A 19,107-nucleotide genomic window follows, 5' to 3' on the forward strand; every position below is an offset into this window, starting at 1 on the left:
CAAAATGTGGAGGCTTCTCATCAGCTCTATTAGCAGAGCCTGGGGGTGCAGATATTAATCTATTGTCTGTGATTCAGTAATGCATATATCCATGTGTCCAAATAAATTAACATAAGGCAATCTTCTGTGCTAACACTAATAAAAAATGAGAACACAAAAGTATGGTCTTTTGTCAATCCATCCAGTACACTGAAGCTCAAATACTGGGTTTGACAATCTTCTGTATTATATGCATTGCATGTTACATCTGCTCTGCATCTTTGAAAATTTTGCAGATTCATTGACGCTCTGTAAGCAGTTGGTGTCACTGTCCAATAAGAGAAATGTGATTAGTTATTTGCATATCCTGTGGATCATAATTGCGGCTTCTTGTTATGGTATGGAATGGATCACTTTTACAATTGCAGTAAATCTTCTTGGTGTAAAACATGGCGGTGTGTGTGTGTGTGTGTGTGTGTGTGTGTGTGTGTGTGTGTGTGTGTGTGTGTGTTTGTTTGTCTTTCTTCATCTGATAAAGTACTTTGTGTGATAACTGAATAATAGCCTAAAACTGTGCTTGTCTGCTACTAAACTTTAACCTTATAGTTACAGAAGGTGAAAACCAGTTATCGAGATCTCTGGTATTACTCTGGGCACACACTTCTCACAAATTACAGAAAAATATAAGTGGGCAATATTTTGTTATTTAAATTTTGTGTAGTATGATTTGTGATTTGAACAATGGCATGTACTGTGGAGAGACCGTTTTGAAATCCAAATTGAGTCTAAGGATATCATTTTGAAAGAAGTGTTTTTTTTTTTCTTTCTTCAGTATCCTTGAGGAGTAGGTAACTTTAAATTTTGGCATAAATAAAATATATGGAATATTCAGTATGTCTAACAGTAGTATTTGATAATGAATTACATTGCAGATGGTTCGACATGGAGGGTGCCTTGGTCTCGGTCTAGCTGCCATGGGAACCAATCGACAAGATGTTTATGAGCAACTGAAATTCAATCTGTACCAAGATGATGCTATTACGGGTGAGGCTGCTGGAATTGCGATGGGCATGGTAATGCTTGGGTCCAAAGCTACCCAAGCTATCGAGGACATGGTTGCGGTATGTAATTCTTAGTGAACACTGCTTAAATCTGTATCACTAAAGCTTCTTCTTCTTCTTCTTCCTTTTTTTGGAAGGGGGGGGGGATGAAGAGATATAACGTAAGTTTCATAAGATCATGTTAGTACAATATTGTATGAAAATGACTTTTGGGGGTATGAGTAAAATGTGAGTGAGTGCAATTCAGGCAGCAGTAATGGTTTCTTGAAGTTGTGAAAGACTGTGTGTACTAGATCAGGCAGAGTTGGAAATGCTATGATGATTGAATATTCATGTATTAAGAAATAAAATCCAAAGAACATAATGAAGTGGAGTGATGAAATTAAGGGAACAAACATTCAAAGGAAGCATTTGAAATTTGTAAAATACGAAACCTCAAGTATGAAAATTTGGAGGAAGATAGGAAAAGATGAGTGTCACAGCAGGCAAATGACTAGTTCTCAAAATGCAGAAAAGACAACTTCTGATATTTTGGTAAGGGTTCTTTTATATTATGTATTTCACATTTGCACTGAATGATTGTATGTAAGGAATTTCTTTCTTTGGTCATCCCTTGAGCCTTCCCTTGTGTTTGAGAAGAAAATTAGCCCCTCGGCTAGCTCTGTCTGTTGAAAATTCAGTAAAAGAACAAGGACAAACCTCACTGCATTTGTACTATAATGTAACACAGTAAATATATCTTAAATCTTCGTTTGAAGTTATAATTTACACTGAAAGGAGAATGATCATAGGGAAGAGACTAAAAAGGAAATGACACCCTTTATCTGCAACACCTACAAACTTTGTCTTTCGGTCGTTATTCATCATGTATGTGGCTAGGAATTGGATAGGTAGATTGGCTAACTAGTGAAGAGATACTGAATTGAACTGAGGGAAAAAAATCTTTATAGTAAAACTTGACTAAAAGAGAGTGCTTTAGCAAGAACAAACTTGATTTATGGAATATTTACTACTTTGCAGAGCAACATGTAAGGCACAGTGAAGGACAGGTTGTATGTAGCACTGGAAACATTGAGAAGACAACAGTAATATGGGTTACAGAATAGGCTGAGCGCACTTTTGTGATTGCTTAAGATTGCTTAAGTAAGACTGTTTCTTTGGTGGCTCACCCCTGTGCGCCAAGGGGCCGACCTAACATCGATAAGCAGGCTTGTGAACTGTATGGACACGCGATCTCTGAAATCGGGCACGTCGTGAGTGAAGGTACATCAGAGGGGCAGGTTGATAGTGTAGTGGACTGACAAGACAGCCAGTCCACAGTGACGGGTAACCGAAAGGCACGCGCTTAAACTCACGCAGGCTGGCGTGAGGTCTGAAACAGGATACGTAATGAATGCTATAAAGAAAAGTACGTAGCTGCTGGAATACTTAACTTTAATCCACAATTGGTGAACATTGATCTTGTTGATGTACATGCTTCATTAGATACATAGCAAAGGATAAATGGCACCTTGCTAGGTCGTAGCAATTGACTTAGCTGAAGGCTATGCTAACTATCGTCTCGGCAATTGAGAGCGTAATTCTCAGTGAGCCATGGCTAGCAACGTCGGCTGTACAACTGGGGCGAGTGCTAGTAAGTCTGTCTAGACCTGCCGTGTGGCGGCGCTCGGTCTGCTATCACTGATAGTGGCGACATGCGGGTCCGACGTATACTAGCGGACCGCGGCCGATTTAAAAGCTACCACCTAGCAAGTGTGGTGTCTGGCAGTGACACCACAGATAGCTCAGCTCTTGAGGTATCGGGGAGTAGTTCATAATGGAGAGAAGTGTGAGGAGTAAAAATTTTATCAAATGACCAATGCTTGACTACAGTAAATAGGTTTAAGTGAATGTACATTGCAGTAGTTGTATTGAGATGATTAAGCTTGCACAGGATAGAGTAGAGTGATACCAAAGCAGTCTATGGATTGAAGGCGGTGGCGGCAGTGGCAGCAGCAGCAACAACAACAGCAAAACAGGAAAAGTATGTATTAAATTGTTGGGCGGCTCATTTTGTTAGACAAACTGTGTTAAATTACCTGCCTGCATAGCCACGTATGTTAAAGTGCCATTTCTGGGATCAGACAGATAACTGCCTGTACTTCGTCATAAATGTAGCGTTACTGACAGAATGATGACATAACAAATATTAGCACCATATTGCTTATTCATTTGCTCTTGAAATGTAATGGTAAGTAAAGACGCAGTCACTTCACTGCTGAAACAAGAAATGTTGCTCTGCAAAGTCATACTGTGGATGATGTAGTGTAGCCTAAGGGCAGAAGTGTGTCCAGTCCCTTCTTACTGAGAGGTCATGATGTTAAAGCCGTAAAAGACAAATAAGAGATCAAGAGTTCCAAAGTTTCCATTGAATCATTGTAGATACAGAGGACTCCGGCTGATTTCAGGGAAAGCTGTGTGATAAATAGTTCCTTGTTAACAATAATATGGAAGAATAACAACGAAAACTCCAGGTTGAAATATCAACAATGTAAAGAAAAGATAAGTTGCTGTTGACTGTAAAGATATCATGGTTTAGCATCCATTCGCCGGGTACGGGCTTGGTGACCCCGGCTTCCTGAGCTGGGGGCTGGTAAGCACTGCCAATCTTCTCATTGTAAACTCTGCATATGTATCACAGGGGATGGGGATCTTGACTTGACCACCCAGATCGTGAGAATGGAAAAAGCTCTTTAAAAACCCCTCAATCTCGAGGTGTGCTGTGTGTTGATGAGACAGGTGGCTGTTGAGGTAGAACAGTCAGTGGGCAACCTCTGGGGGACCTGCTGCACCTCAATTGTATGTGACTTACCTCGGCAAGTGAGCTTTGACTCTGTATTTTTATTTCCGTAGCTGCTTGTGGGGACAAGATGGTTCCTTCGAAATTTTCTCTTCCTGCTCCCAGTGGAAAGGACGGGGCACTGGGTGGCATGAACACTGAGACAAACGAGGGGGCTCATGTAACCTGTCCTCCCGGCTCAGAATTCTTGTAGAATCTGTTATGTATAGTAACAAATATAAGTTGCTTGTCAGAACATATTTTTATTAGGTAAAAGGAAAGAGGAGAACTTTGACAGTCTCACCTTTTTACATTAAAAAGGATATAGGGCGGGATTGCTGGTGTGTTAAAATCTGTTAAGCAGTTGCAAAATGGGATGCTGCTTGTCTTAACCTCAAGTACCCAACAAGTGACAAACCTGTGGAAAGCTTAAAGAGGACATGCAGATACCTCGTAGATATCCCCAAAGAAAACCTCCAAATTGAGTGGGCCCAAGAAAGCATTGTGGCTATGCAGAATACCATGAAAAGGGTGGAAGGTGATCTGACCAAACACGTCTCATTCAGCCCCAGTTTTAATAGCATGAAACCCCTGGAGCATATTAAGGCAGGTTTTTTTCGCTTAATCCTGCAGCCCTAAAAGGGGTGTTTTACGTACCAGCACTTTGTGTGCACACCACTCTTGGATGTAAGGGATAAGCCACTTATGGCAAAAAGGGATAAGCCGCTTGTTTCAAAGGTGGTGATGTATCCAACAAAGGAGTCGGATGTTAATCTCCTCCAGCATGGGTGAATTGCTCTGGAGCTCATCCTGTCTGGAGTAGGGACTGCTATGTCTTCCTTGAAGAATGGAAGATGCAGAAGATCAAAACTTCAAAACAGATCCCCTGTGGGGAGGCCAAAAATATTTGTAAGGCCATGCAGCCCCTCACATTTGCTACCTCCTTTGCTTTGGTTGTTGAACATCTGGTTTAGAAAACTGATAATGCTACACTAATGGAGGTTGCCAGTGACAGCAGCTGCATTTGTCAATGCACTTGGGTTGCTGCAATTACTTTGAAGCCTATGCTTCTGCCCACAAAATTGGACACGGCCACAGTAACTGACGTTACGGAGTTCCCTGCTCATCCAAAGGTTTAGTCTGGTCCACGTTCAGCACTGCCTCACCACAGGCATGGTTTGTTGCTCCGACGTGTACCCAGGGAAAAAGATTAAATACACTCTGTTGCTGATGGAATCTGGAGGTGAGCTGTTTGACAATTCAATGTTGCTCTCTCTGATGTTCTCATGATTAGTCTTCGGAGCTGATGAAGCTTGCTTGATGTTGGCCTAGGGCAGGCTGTTCCAGCTCGTCGGCTCCATTGCGAGCCGCGGAGCGCTCCCTGCTCCAGGGAGCCATGTCACTTGCTGTGACCATTCAAGTGGGCCGGCACGTGGCATGGCTGGCTGAGGCAGGTGGCAAGGCAAGCATTTTGATGTAACAGCTGTGTCTTACAAGTTCAACAACCTCATACTCTTAGCTGCTAAGGCGTGGTGACATGCTACACCAGGAAATACGATGTTCAGGAAATAAATAAGAAACAACTGTTTTACAAGAAATTGCATACTAAATTTATTGGTCCCCTTTAGCGTGACCTTTTCTTTTCATTACAAGATCGGAAATATCAGGGGTCAAAGTGTTCACAGCATTAATGCGGAGGATGGCCTTCATTGTTGCATCCTGAAGAGATGATCGTTCCTTACTTTTTACTCTTTTCATTGCTGAGAAAAACTGCTCAAAACAATACGTAGATTCAAACATGCACATGATCTGAGTTGCATTGTTGTGAAACTTGGGAAATGTTTTTTGCTGTAGTGAACAATACCGTCATGACAAATCCAACATGTTGTAGTACCTCTGTTTCAACAAAGTTGAATGTTGCAAATCAGTAATCTCCAATTGAAGTGACGATGACAAGTCATTGGGGGAAACTGAAAAGAGTGCTGAACACCTTAAGTTCCATTTCCAAACTAGTGAGGTCTCTGAATTGTGTTTCAAACGACGCGATGAACTGCTTTAACTTTGCTTGGTAATCACCGAAAGTAATACCTTCAGGTAGTTTTAAAGAAGCAAGACGATTGAAGAACGTTAAATGTCCATTACTCATCTGCCTCTCAAATAAATGTAACTTTTCCATGAATGCTTTGATCTGGTCATGCATGTCAACGATTAGCTGCCCTTTGCCCTGCAATGACAGATTTAAATTATTCAGGTGCATAGTTATGTCACCTAGGAACACCAGGCCTGATATCCATTTTATATCTTTCAGACAACGCATTTCTTCCCCTTTCATTTAGAGAAAAAGGGATATTTCCTCACGAATGGCAAAGAAAACATCAAGAACTTTCCCAGACTCAGCTAACAAACTGTACTGTGGTAAGGTATATCCCCATAATCCGCTTCCATATCTTTCAGGAATCCTTTGAATTGGTGATGATTCATACCGTGACACCGCACAAAATTCACACACTTCACGACATCTTTCATTATGCCACCTAGCTCTACTGTTTCAGCACACAGTGCCTCTTGGTGAATAAAACAATGAAGAGTCAAAATGTCTTTCCCGAATTTGTCCCTGAGTTTAAACGAGAAGCAAAACCTTGGTGACGACTGATCATTTGTGGTGCACCGTCTGTCGCTACGGAATGGAGCTTATCCCAAGGCAAATTCATATTGTCCACTGATTCACAAACAGCTTTTAGAAATGTCACGTCCTGTTGCGATGTAATCAAGTGGTATCACATCCAAGAGTTTTTCAGTTACTTGCAGTTCCATGTCGACACCACGCACAGACTGCAAGCTGAGCACAGTCTGATATGTTGGTGCTTTCGTCAAGCGCTAGCATAAATGCAACAAAGCTCTCCAGCTTTTTCCTGAGCTGTGTCTCTAAATCCGTTGCGATGTCCAGGATTCAACGAGACATTGTTTGCTTCGACAGGCAAACCCCTTCAATTGCCTGCACCTCCCTTGGAAACAACATTCTGTGACTGCTACCATGCACGATTTTACGAGTGGTCCCACCGAAAACGATTTGCCACTCATCACAATGATATGAGCGACCCTGTAGCTTTCTCAAATTGCAGATTCAGTAGTGTTTTCTCCGCTCTCATTCACCTGAAAACTATAAACGAATTACAGAACACGAATTACGTTGCATGTTTTGATACTCTCCATATTACGAAACCATTTTTAAACTTACATTTCCTGGTATGTCATTCTTAAGACTTGCTACCAGTTCTGTGCATGCAACGCCTTCTACCTGATCGTAGTGCGCTGTGTGAAGATGTGTATAATGTCGTTGTATGTTGTACCTCTTCTCAGAATTAAATACTTTATGACATACGAGGCACTGCGGACGACCATCCCTCTCGATGAATAGAAAGGTATCCTCCAATAGAGGTACAGGGCTCCCGCGGCTAGTCATAGCTGTCATTGAACATGGATTATTGCGTCAGTTGCGGCTGCATGCGGCCAGGGGCAGTCAGTTTGCTTTCACCCTCCACGCGGGCTCCGAGCTGCCACAGTGAGCGCTCCAGCTCCCTGGAGCTTGGTTGGAACAGCATGGCCTAGGGCACTTGTCTCGCCCCAAGACCGAACTTCCACCCAATATGGACTCACCTCTCTAGTGGAAAGAGCTAACTCCTTGATAAATGCCTCCCATACTATAGTGGAACATTAATGGATTCAGGATGCATGTTGAGTAATTGAAACTCCTAGCACACCCCCTGTACTTGTGTTCACAAGAAACACATTTTAAAGCCACTGACACCCCTGCCCTAGGGGCTACACCCTTCATCAAAATAATGACCTGAGTGGGGACAGAGCCGAGGGTGGGATTGCTCTGTTTAACAATACATACCAATCCTCTTCTCTTTCCTTGGATACTGATCACTGCCGTTCATGTGGGTGAGATCAGTATCTGCTCACTGTACTTTCCTGCACAGGGTGCGACAGACTCTGAGTATTTCACAGGCTTTATTGAACATCATCTCCACCCATTTCTCCTACTGAGTGATTTTGATGCCCATAATGTATTATGGGGTTTGAACTATACTTGTCCTAGGGGTCAACTCTTGGACAACCTCGTGATGTCTTGAGAGCTGTGCTTTCTACACCCTTGCATATTTGGTTCAGTGGCAAGCAAATGATGACCTTCATTCCAGTGACCACTTCCTTTCGTGGATCCATCTACTGGATAGAGCATTACCTGAACAAGCCACTAAAATGGACGGTCAGCAGGGCTAACTGGATGCTGTTCAGCAAGCTGACTGTGACAACATCCGGGAATGGGGGAGGCCCATATTACACGAGTGATCCATCATGTCACTGACATACCCATCCCAAAGTACTCAGGTCATCTTAGGAGGCAAACTACACTTTGCATCGTGGTGGGCCGATGAGTGCCACTCAGCGATTCGGGACAGGCACTTCGACGGTTTAAGTACTGCCCAAAATTAGACAACCTCTCAGCCTTTCAGGTCATTAAAGCAAAGGCTCGACGCATAATTTAGGAGAGCAAGAAAAGGTCATGTAAAACGTCCCTGGACACCATCAACCATTCAACTTGGTCTGCAAATGTATGGGAAACCATCAGGATGATTCCCAGTAAACACAGTCGTTTACCAATAGCACTAGTGCTGAAATGGGATTCTCAAACAACACCCAGAGATACTACTTGCTAGAAGAGGTCCCCAGCAGTGAAATTGCTTTTTTATTTTTTATTTATTTATTGAAACCAAGTGTACGGTGGTGTAGGTTAAGAACCCAGCTATCACAACCTGCAGCGGTTCATCCTGGGAGTTTTGCTTGTTTCTGTTCCTCCTCCAGTGTTGTTGCATCAGTGACTCACTAGTTGCATCTTACAGTGATGAGGTTAGAATAGTGGGCAGTGAAGATCGGTTTTGTTTTCTGCAGGTGAGGGAAAGTTTTGTTTTCTGCAGGTGTGTGTGTGTGTGTGTGTGTGTGTGTGTGTGTGTGTGTGTGTGTGTGTGTGTGTGTAATTGGACGGTTTTTCAAAAACAGTGAATCGGTGACTGAAAATGAGAGCAATTTGGGTTGTCTGCTGTCTGGAAGACAATACTGAAATTGGTCAAAAACCAGAAATGAATATCTGTTACAATGAAAACTGTCTGACCAATCTGGGACCATTAGAACAGTAGATGGTTTGGTAGCTGTTGCAACAAACAGGGTTAATTTGCCAATTTACTAATTTATGAAGTGCGGGAGGTGGAGGTGGCGGCAGCAGCAGCAGCAGTACAAACTGGGGCAAGCAATATGTGGAATGTGGGAAGGAAAGCAGAACGGTGTGCTGGCAGCAAAATTCATTGTGCTCCCAGTTACGGGAATGTATGATGCAGGTTTGTACTTGTTATCAGCATCTGCTTATGTTATGCTATGTTCCCATGAGGGTCAAATAAGGTGGTGGACTAAATTTTGGTTCTAACCTTTTGTACACTTGAAGTGTAATTCCACCAATTGTTAGTCACGGGTTATTCACACCGACTGACATATCTACAAAGATGTGACGTAGTTGATCGCAAAAGCAAAGCTTGGTATCTTTCTTTATTCTCAGGAGACTCTTAAGAGTCAGAAATTTTTATTTCATGTTAAAAAAAAAGTGATTAGAAAATTTGTGGCCAATACCTGAGAAGCCACACCACAATTTGTAGGTTCATAGTTATGGACTTTTATCAGTTATCAAATATGATTTTTTGAGTTGTTGCTGAATAAATGGGAAAATGAAATGATTCATTTACTGCAAGTACAAGACTTTTGGCATTTAAATGTCGTCTATACTGGATCCTGACAGCTTCTTAAGAGCTATTTCAACTCATGACAGTAGTTACTCCTCAGATTAAATTTTGGAAATGACTAATTTTTTCCCAAGTCTGTAATCACAAGCGTACTGAAATTCTCTTCGGAGTTGCCATTTTCATGTCTCTGTCACTGTAATGTTTCCTACTTGATTCATAGAACAATGGCTCACTTCAATACTCTTCCAGCATCTGCATAGTTTCACTTTCGTGTATTATCACCCGACTTGTTGTTGACGTAGAGGAGGTGACTGAAGATCAAACAGATTTGGTATGAAGCATGAGTCCTCACACTGCCCTCTGACAGCATAGTATTTACCACAATACTTTGTTCAGATGGGTCATGGTTCATGAAAACCTGGCTCATGCCAGCAGGTTATGCCATGTGGAATGCGCATTTAAACCGGCATTGGCCTGAAACTAGTTGTAATCGTCATTGATTTGATATCACAGGTTCAACATTAGTACACATTTCTACAGGAGATAAATTAATTAAATCATAAATATGCTCACACAGAACATGAAAAATGTGGGACGTCAAATGAAACTCAAGGTTCAGCAGTGACACTAAATGTTCTACTGCTTCACATCGTTGTTGATTTTCAAGGTTAGCAAGAAATGGACAGAGTGCGCTGTTAGACCCATGTGTTCAAATTTTGTACCTGTTTGGCTGTAAGATGCTGCAAGACCAAGTTCTGAAGGAATCTTATCTATTCCTTCTGTATTGTTTGGTCTCATGTCTTCCAAATAGGCACCAGTTTCTTCTACCATGTCAGCGGCCATTTACCCCGATATAGGCCTTCAGTGTTAAGTTTTCATCTATCTGCTCTCTCCTCTGTGTTCAACAGTTGAATTATTCTTGAACTCCTGTAAAATCTCTTGCTCCTTTCCAGTGACAGTTATTTTTAGTTTTCTATATGTTGAATCTGTTTGCCTTCCGTCCAATTCCTGTTTAATTTTTTCACATTTTTCCTGCAGCCATTACGCTTTTGTCTTGCAGCACTTCCTATTGACTTTGTTCACAGGTTACATTGCAGTTAAAGCCCATTTTACACTGCCATTTTTTGTGACCTTTTTGTATTTTCTTCTTTTGTCAATTGATGTATTTCTTCTAGTAGTCAGTTTTTCTTGTAATTACTTTTCTTGTATAGTGTTTGTCTGCCCAGCTTCTGTAATTGTCCTTTTTGGAGATACCCATTCCTCTTCTGCTACATCATGGTATACAAACAATGGAAACCCCAGGTAGGAATATCAACAATGTGGGAAAAGACAGATCACTACTTACCATAAAGAAGACACACAAAGTTGCAGACAGGCACAATCAAGACACTTACATTAAGCTTTCGACAGGCTTCATCATGAACACACGCACGCACGCAAGAAAAAAGCAAGCACTCGTCATGCACACATGGCCTCCTTCTCCAGCTTCTTGGGCCAAGATGCTGGAATTGGCAGGTGTGTGTGTGTGTGTGTGTGTGTGTGTGTGTGTGTGTGTGTGTGATGGGTGGATGGATGATGGATGGATGACTGGAGATGTTTGTATTGGCGAACAAGAGCAAGATCTTTAGCGCCTGTGGGAAAACAGATTGAGACGAGTGTCAATGAAATTCATAGAATAGGAAGATAAAACAGTACGTAAAACACAGGTAACAAAAGTTGTAAAACTAGGCGCATGCCCGTACAGAAGCCCAAAACAAAGTATTGTGTCAGTATAAAACATTGGCACAGGAAGAAAGTGGTATAAAGAGTTAAAACAATATAGCAGATGGGTTTGGCTGGCTGATCACAAGAAAAGGAGTCAGCCACTCTGCAGCCTGAAAGTTTAGGCCAGAGTCCAGACATATAAAACTTTAAAACCTTAATTACATTTGTCTCATCAGCTAAAATAGGGAGCAGATCCCCACTAATATTTGCTTCTGCCCTTACAGTATAAAATGCACTCTGTTAAAATATGGCGGATAGAGATTTGCACGCCACAAGCTTCACAAAACAGGGAATCCTCTCACAGTAGTAAAAAGCTGTGTGTGAAAGGGCAGTGTCCAATTGTAAGACTTGTAAGAGTCACTTCATCCTGCCTGAGCAACTGGCAGGAGGAATGCCATGGCCGCGTTGTTTGTCACTAACCACAGCTTATTGGCTGTCACCGCCAGCCACTCCTCATCCCACAACTGCATGAATTTCCTGTGTAGTGTAGAAATGACAGCACGCAAAATAATAGGACACTGCCACTTCATTACTCCATATCCATACATGATGTGACACCCAGCAGAATGACACCTGCTTATCCCACCATTGGAACAAGTACAGCTGGACTAACTCCTCAGCTGGGTGCAGGTTCTGTAATGATTGTAAGGCACTAAGGGAATTGTTTGCTGTGAATATATATGACGCATCTCCTCCAGTGCCCTCAGGATCACGTGGAGCTCTGCTGCGGATATGGTGTACTCATAAGGAAGGTGAATCCAGGTGACATGGTCAGAAAACACTACAGAACAGCCAAGAGAATTCCCTTGTTTGGAACCTTCAGTGTAAATGTCTGTGAAACCATGATCCATATCTAAAATGTTACGAAACAAAGATTGGAATCTTGAATATAAAATCTGGCATACTATCTTTCTTAAAATTAGCAAATCTAAAATAAGTCTGGGTTGCTGGAGAAGCCAAGGTGCAAATCTGCACCAGCCTTAACATAAAACATTAAGACCAGCCACATCCATCCGTAAAAGGCAATCCTGTGTGCAAATCCCATAAGGCCTTATTGTTTGTTGCTGGTTATGAAAAAGCCATGCCAGTGGAAACCGAGGAACGGTATGGTATGCAGGTGTGTATGGTATGGACGGTGTTTTATGTACCTCGCACACTGTAAGTAGCCGTCACCTGACATGAAGTGGTGGTTCACCAGCCTCTGCACTGGGACTTGGTATGGGGCTTGTTCTGAATGCCACGGTGGCCAACTGAATCCCTTCATGGTGCACCACATCCAACATCTTATTATTTAAAGTCTTGCAGATCCATACCTGTGCACCCATAATCAAGCAGAGATCACACAAATACCCTGTAAAACCAGAGTAGGCAAGTCCTGTCAGTTTCCCATGTGCTGTGGCTAAGACATTTTAAAATACCAAGAGCCTTAAATGACTGTTTCTTCAGGTCATTAAGATGTGGCAACCATGTAAGTTGACAGTGAAATATGAAGCCCAGAAACCTCACTGCATCTTTAAAATTAAGAACAGTGTCCCACATCATCAACTCAGGAAAGTTAAGAATGGAATGAGAACAGTGGAAAAGAACACACACAAAAATCTCATTTGAAAACTTAAAACTACTTTTCTGCACCCATCCATCCAAACGTCGGAGTTAGTTGCAACTGATGTTTTGTCATTGCAAGGCTGGAAGAAGAACAAAACACAGAGAAGGCTTTTGGACAAGACTTTTCACTACTGATGTAAAGCTATTAATAGCCGTGGCAAAGACAGTCACACTTAAAACACTACCTTGAGGGACACAGTTATCCTGCTCAAAGCGGTCACCGTCTCGGTATCAAAAATACTATGGCGAGAGAGAGGACTAAATAAAAATGGGTAGACAACCACGAAAACCCCATTTGTGAGGCTGCTCGAGGATAAGATGTCTCCAAGTAGTATTGTAGGCCTTCTCGATGTCAAAAAAATTACCTAGAAGGTGATGCTGGTGTAGGAAAACCTATTGTAGAACTGCCTCCACAAGGGTGAGGTTATCAAAGGTGGAGTGGTACCTCCTGAATCCACACTGAAAGCAACTAAGGAGTTGTCTGGATTCTAAGATCCAGACAAGGCAGCAGTTGACCATCTGCTCCAAGGTCTTTCCCATGTAGCTAGTGAGGGCACATTCAGTCTTTCTCATGTTCTAAAACAGGAATCAAAGGGGCCTCATGCCATAAGTTGAAAAAGTGACGTACGCCCAAATGGCATTAAAAAGTGTGAGGAGGATATCTTTGTTTCGGCTTGTGAAGTGCCGCAGCATACTGTAATGGATTTTGTTCTGACCAGGGGATTTGTCACAAGTTCCCACATGGAAAATGAGAAGTGGTAATCTTCATCAGAGATGGACTGGAAGTCCAAACTGCTCCTCTCAGCAACTGCTCTTTGGTGCTGAAAATCTGGGTCCTGACTGGTGATTGCAGTAGCTGTGGCAAAATAGGACGCCATCATATGGGCAGTGTCTCGCGGATTGGTTCGGAGAGTGTCGTTCCACACTATAGCAGCCATGAGGCACCTCCCTCCTCTCCCAGAAATTCTCCTGATGGTCTCCCATACAACAGAGTTCTCCGTGGAATGATGAATGGTATTCAGGAACCATTGCTACAACCTCCTCCTTGCTCTCTCGAATAATCGGGCGACATTTCGCCCTCGCCACCTGAAAGACTGCAAGATTCTCTGCAGTTGGTAGGCACTTGAACGTACGCAGAGTAGCACGCCTAGTTCTGATTGCAGAGTGGCATTCGGCACTCCATCAAGGGACCGTGGACTGTGGAATGGATGCTTCAGTGGCACAGTGGATCATATTGGTAATATGATGCACCCATTCATCAACATGGACATGATGTTTAAACTGGGCTAGCTGCCTGTAAAGCATTCAGTCCGCTCTAGTGAGCATCCATCACAGTGGCTTCCTGTCGGATTCCACCGTATTGGGAAAGTGGATCCAGATCGGGAAGTGATCACTTCTGTGCAAGTCGTCTCCCACTTCCCATTGAGTCATGTGTGCAAGGGCTGGAGAGCAAAGCGAGAGATTGATGGCAGAGAATGACCCAGTTTGCAGTGCAGAAGTGCTTGCTCTGTCCTGTATTTAGCAAATATACACACGATGACACGAGAAGCCTCTCTACTGCTCGACATGAGAAGCCTCTCTACTGCTCTACCACTGGGACAGGTAGTTGCAGAACCCCAAAGCACATTGTGTACATTAAAATCACTACAGAGGATGAAGGGGGTTGGGGAGCTGTGTAAGAAGGTTGTTTAGAGCCTCTTCATCGAGCACATCGCGTGGTGGCAGGTGAAGGGGATATATTGTCAATGGGTGACGCACGTGCACTGATATGGCAACTGCTTGTAAATTTGTCGTGAGGGAGAGGGGAGGAGTGGTAGTCAGAACTGTTGAAAATACCTACTCCTCCTCTAGCTCTCTTTCCACTCAGGTCATCCTTTTTGTGGGGTACATAGCCCTGAAGCTCAGGGGTGTATGATGGAAATTAGTCTCCTGGAGACACACACACAATGGCCTAACCTGAGATAGTAGATGAAGTTCCTCCACATGTGTCCTGAACCCCTGCAAGTTCCACTAAAGTTTGGAAGCCATCTAGCCATCTATCACAGGGGTAGCACCTTCATCCTCTCTCCGTTTGGGGAGGGTGGGGGGGGGGGGGGGGGGGGGAGAGGAGCAGAGTGTGCAGCCGGTGGTGGAGGTTCAGTTATGGAGTGAGATGATTACTTCATACATACCTCATACTCCATCGGCTGTGGTTTACTACTTAATTTTACCTGCTGTTGCTGCTTTAGAGTAGCCTTTCGTGGAGTTGCCTTTGCTGGAGTAGGGGTGGCTTCTGAACAGTGCAAGCCGTTGGAGCTACCAGAGACTCTTTTTATGTCTGACAGTCCTTATGGAGTACTTTGTCACCCTTGTCAGCCTCAACAGTCTGAACTCCCACCACTCTGTCTTTAGTTCACATTACACATCACACTTCACATTTTCCTTCTGTAGTTCTTACCAAAGGGCTCCGTTCTCAATGTACAGGGTATCCTCACCATTTCATGAGCACCACTGAGTTGCACGGTGCATGCACACCAGTGACAGAGCACACTTATCTCGACATGTTGGCAAACTATGCAGTTCAGCAAATGCCTTTCGACACCATTTTCCACCCCACTATAATGGACATGTTACCAAATTTCTCCACGAGACATTTCCTGAGCATTGGACCTGAAGGCGTGGGTCCCATTGCCTGACCCCTAAGTCTACTGATCTGCTGGATTTAAGTGCGTAAGGGCTTATCACGGACATTGTTTACAGAACAAAGGTCTGACATCTGATAGATTTGAGACAACAGATCTACACCACAGTAGAGCCCATAACACTTGTCATGCTTACGAACACGTGGTCAGAAGTTAAGTACTGTTTCAAAATCTGTTGAGTTACAAATGGTGCCCACATTGAACTGTACCAATACGCATAAGTATGTTTGATCTCCTATGTACATTGTGGGACAAGTAAAGTTATAAGCACCAAAATATAAACAAATGTTTTGTACACCTCTAGCTCAAACACTCTGTATATTATTCACAATGAGCACAGTCATTATTAATCTTTATGAGTAGTAATCTGTGGACACTAAAATTAGGCTGAAGTTTAAAAGAATCATAAGGAAGAATCTAAATGTAAAGTGGGATACTTATGTACTGAGAAAGCATGTGTATTTGAAGTCCCATGAGGCAGTAGATACTGAAATAATGAATACCATGGTTTATCAAATGAGGAAAAGACAGATTGCTACTTACCATAAAGAAGACACTTCAAGTTGCAGACAGGCACATTTAAAAGACACTCACATGAAGCTATCGGCTACAGTCTTCATCAGAGAGAGAGAGAGAGAGAGAGAGAGAGAGAGAGAGAGAGAGAGAGAGAGACCATTCACAGGGATCTAGTCGGCACTTCCAAGTAGGAATTGTAACATCAGTGGGCTCCAGAAGGTATAGTAGATGTACAAAATGTCATGGTAACGGTTGATGGGAATCTCATCAATTCCGACTCCTTTATCCTAGCATTCAGTAGCGCGAAACTTCCTGAGTATGTTAAGTCTGGCTCCCTTCACCTTAGTGTGAGGCCTTATTTCACAAGCACAATGGGCTGTTTCAAATGCCAGTGTTTTGGGTATACAACAACCCTAGAATGTAAAGGAGATGCAGTGTGCAACAACTGTGGTAAGGCCCCTCACGATGGAGTTGTTTCCTCGTCTCCAGCCAAATGTACCAATTGCTCTGGAAACCACCTTGTTTCGAGTGGGGACTGCAGAATCTTTCTAGAGGAAAGTATAGAAATAAAAATAACCAAGCGTATCCCCTATGATGAGGCCAAAAAGATTTACAAATCCATGCAGCATCTCCCATTTGCTATACATCTTTTGCATCCATGCTTCAGAAGCCTATTCCAAAAGCTGATGCCTCTACGCAAACAAAGGTGGCTAGTATTGGCACTAACACCTGCATGTGTTAGTGCACTTGCAAGGCAGCAAGTGTTTCAGAGCCTGTAGCCCTCAACGTTTGCGAATCATGTAACTGATGTGGGTCTTATGTACCAGCCCAATATTCACTTAGTCAGATGTGGAGAAACCACCAAAAAATCGCAGTCAGGCTGGCAGGCACACACCCCCTCATTGTGAATCTGCTGGGCAGATCTGATCTAGGGCCAGTCCTGGAAGTGGCACTTAAACATGCACAGCTATCTGGGTTGATATTTGTCAATGCTACTTTCCATCTGAGGAAATTGTCAGCAGGTTGTTCCAGTGGATAGCTTTCTTGGGATCATTTGCATCAGGGACAAGAGATTGTGGTAGACCTCACACAGTTTGGATATCCTATGTGGAGGAGCAAATGATGCCACTAGTAGATGATTATCCCAAAGCAAGTCTGAGGATTGGAGCTGCTAAAGGCATAAACCACACTCCAGCATGATCATATCTGCATGAGCAATGCTTACAATGTCTAAAAGTTCTCAGGCCATAAGATGACCTTATCTTGTTACTGAAACAAATAGTGGAAACTCCAGGTTGGAATATCAATAATGTAAGGAAAAGATAATTGTTACAGTAAAGAGGATACATTAAAACACACATACACACACACACACACACGCACGGGGGAGGGAGAGAGAGAGAGAGAGAGAGAGAGAGAGAGAGAGAGAGAGAGAGAGAGAGAGAGAGTGTCGTGGTGTGTTTTTTTGCTGTGGGTGAAAGCTAATGTGTAAGTGTCTTTTAGGCGTACCTGCAACTTAAAGTGTCGTCTTTACCGTAAATAGAAATCTGTCTTTTTCTTACATTGTTGATATCTTGTTACTGGTTTGCAAATGGATTGTAAGGCAGGGTGTTGAAGATCTGCAGTTCAGTGTACATTTTAATTACTGATAAGGTGACATTCACTTACAGTGGGATGGTGAATTACGACAATAACTACAGTACACGTGGGCACATCCTTGAGCAATTGTGGAAGTAAGGCATTGGGTTCATTTCATTTCAGTGTGTGGGCAGGAATTGTGGGACTAGCAGGACCAGGCAACATAGTTGTGGCAAATTACCCACAGTATTGGAGAATGTAATCTTATGAGGGACAAAGCATAAATAATGCACAGGTTGGTATTATTGTGGATTGTTTGGTGCAACAAAAGTTACATCAGATGTAATTGGGAGTTTGAAGAAGAAGCACTTGGAACTCATCTGACCAGGCCATAGTTTTCCAGTCATATGGTCACAAGCACAGGAGAGGGGCTGCCGATGATGTCATGCTAGTAGCAAAGGCACTCGCATCAGTCATCTCCCGCCATAGCCCAGTAATGCCAAATTTTGCCGCATTGTCGTAACAGATACAGTATGTGGTCAAAAGTAGCCAGACTCCCCCTCCCCCCCAAAAAATAAGTTTTTCATATAAGGTGCATTGTGCTGCCACTTACTACCAGGTACTCCATATCAGCGACCTCAGTAGTCATTAGACATTGTGAGAGAGCAGAATGGTGCGCTCTGCGGAACTTGCTGACTTCAAATGTGGTCAACTGATTGGGTGTCACTTGTGTCATACGTCTGTACACGAGATTTCCACACTCCTAATCATCTCTAGGTCCACTGTTTTTGATGAGATAGTGAAGTGGAAACGTGAAGGGACATGTGTGTACACAAAAGTGTACAGGCCGACCTCTTCTGTTGACTGACAGACTGCCGACAGTTGAAGAGGTTCGTGATGTGTAATAGGCAGACACCTATCCAGACCATTACGTAGGAATTCCAAACTGCATCAGGATCTACTGCAAGTACTATGACAGTTAGGCAGGATGTGAAAAAACTTGAATTTCATGGTCGAGCGGCTGCTCAAAAGCCAAACCTGCCGGCAAAAATCCAAACGATGCCTTGCTTGGTGTAAGGTGCGTAAACATTTGACGATTGAACAGTGGAAAAACGTTGTGTGGAGTGAAAAATCACAGTACACAATGTGGCAATTAAAAAAAGGCACGAGGGTGATTTGAACACGGATCTCATGGTTCTTCTGCTTGGCAGTCCAACACAGTGACCACATAACCACAACTCCGTAGTACTTGTAATACACTTGATGTTGCACAGCTTATGCTAGGCCTGTTAACTGTTTCTGTTTTGCTGCTT

The 19,107-nt window shown here is 43.0% G+C and overlaps 1 protein-coding gene across 2 annotated transcripts in view; it reads left to right on the forward strand.

Annotated features, from left to right (window-relative positions):
• Positions 1-19,107, forward strand: part of LOC126456773 (26S proteasome non-ATPase regulatory subunit 1) — a 369,189-nt gene that overhangs the window by 50,401 nt on the left and 299,681 nt on the right. For both annotated transcript variants that reach the window (XM_050092542.1, XM_050092543.1), the window contains exon 9: positions 912-1,100. In XM_050092542.1, the coding sequence (XP_049948499.1) occupies positions 912-1,100 (189 nt within the window). The remainder of the gene's footprint in view (positions 1-911; positions 1,101-19,107) is intronic.

This window comes from Schistocerca serialis, chromosome 2, assembly GCF_023864345.2.
Source record: "Schistocerca serialis cubense isolate TAMUIC-IGC-003099 chromosome 2, iqSchSeri2.2, whole genome shotgun sequence".
Lineage (NCBI taxonomy): Eukaryota > Metazoa > Arthropoda > Insecta > Orthoptera > Acrididae > Schistocerca > Schistocerca serialis.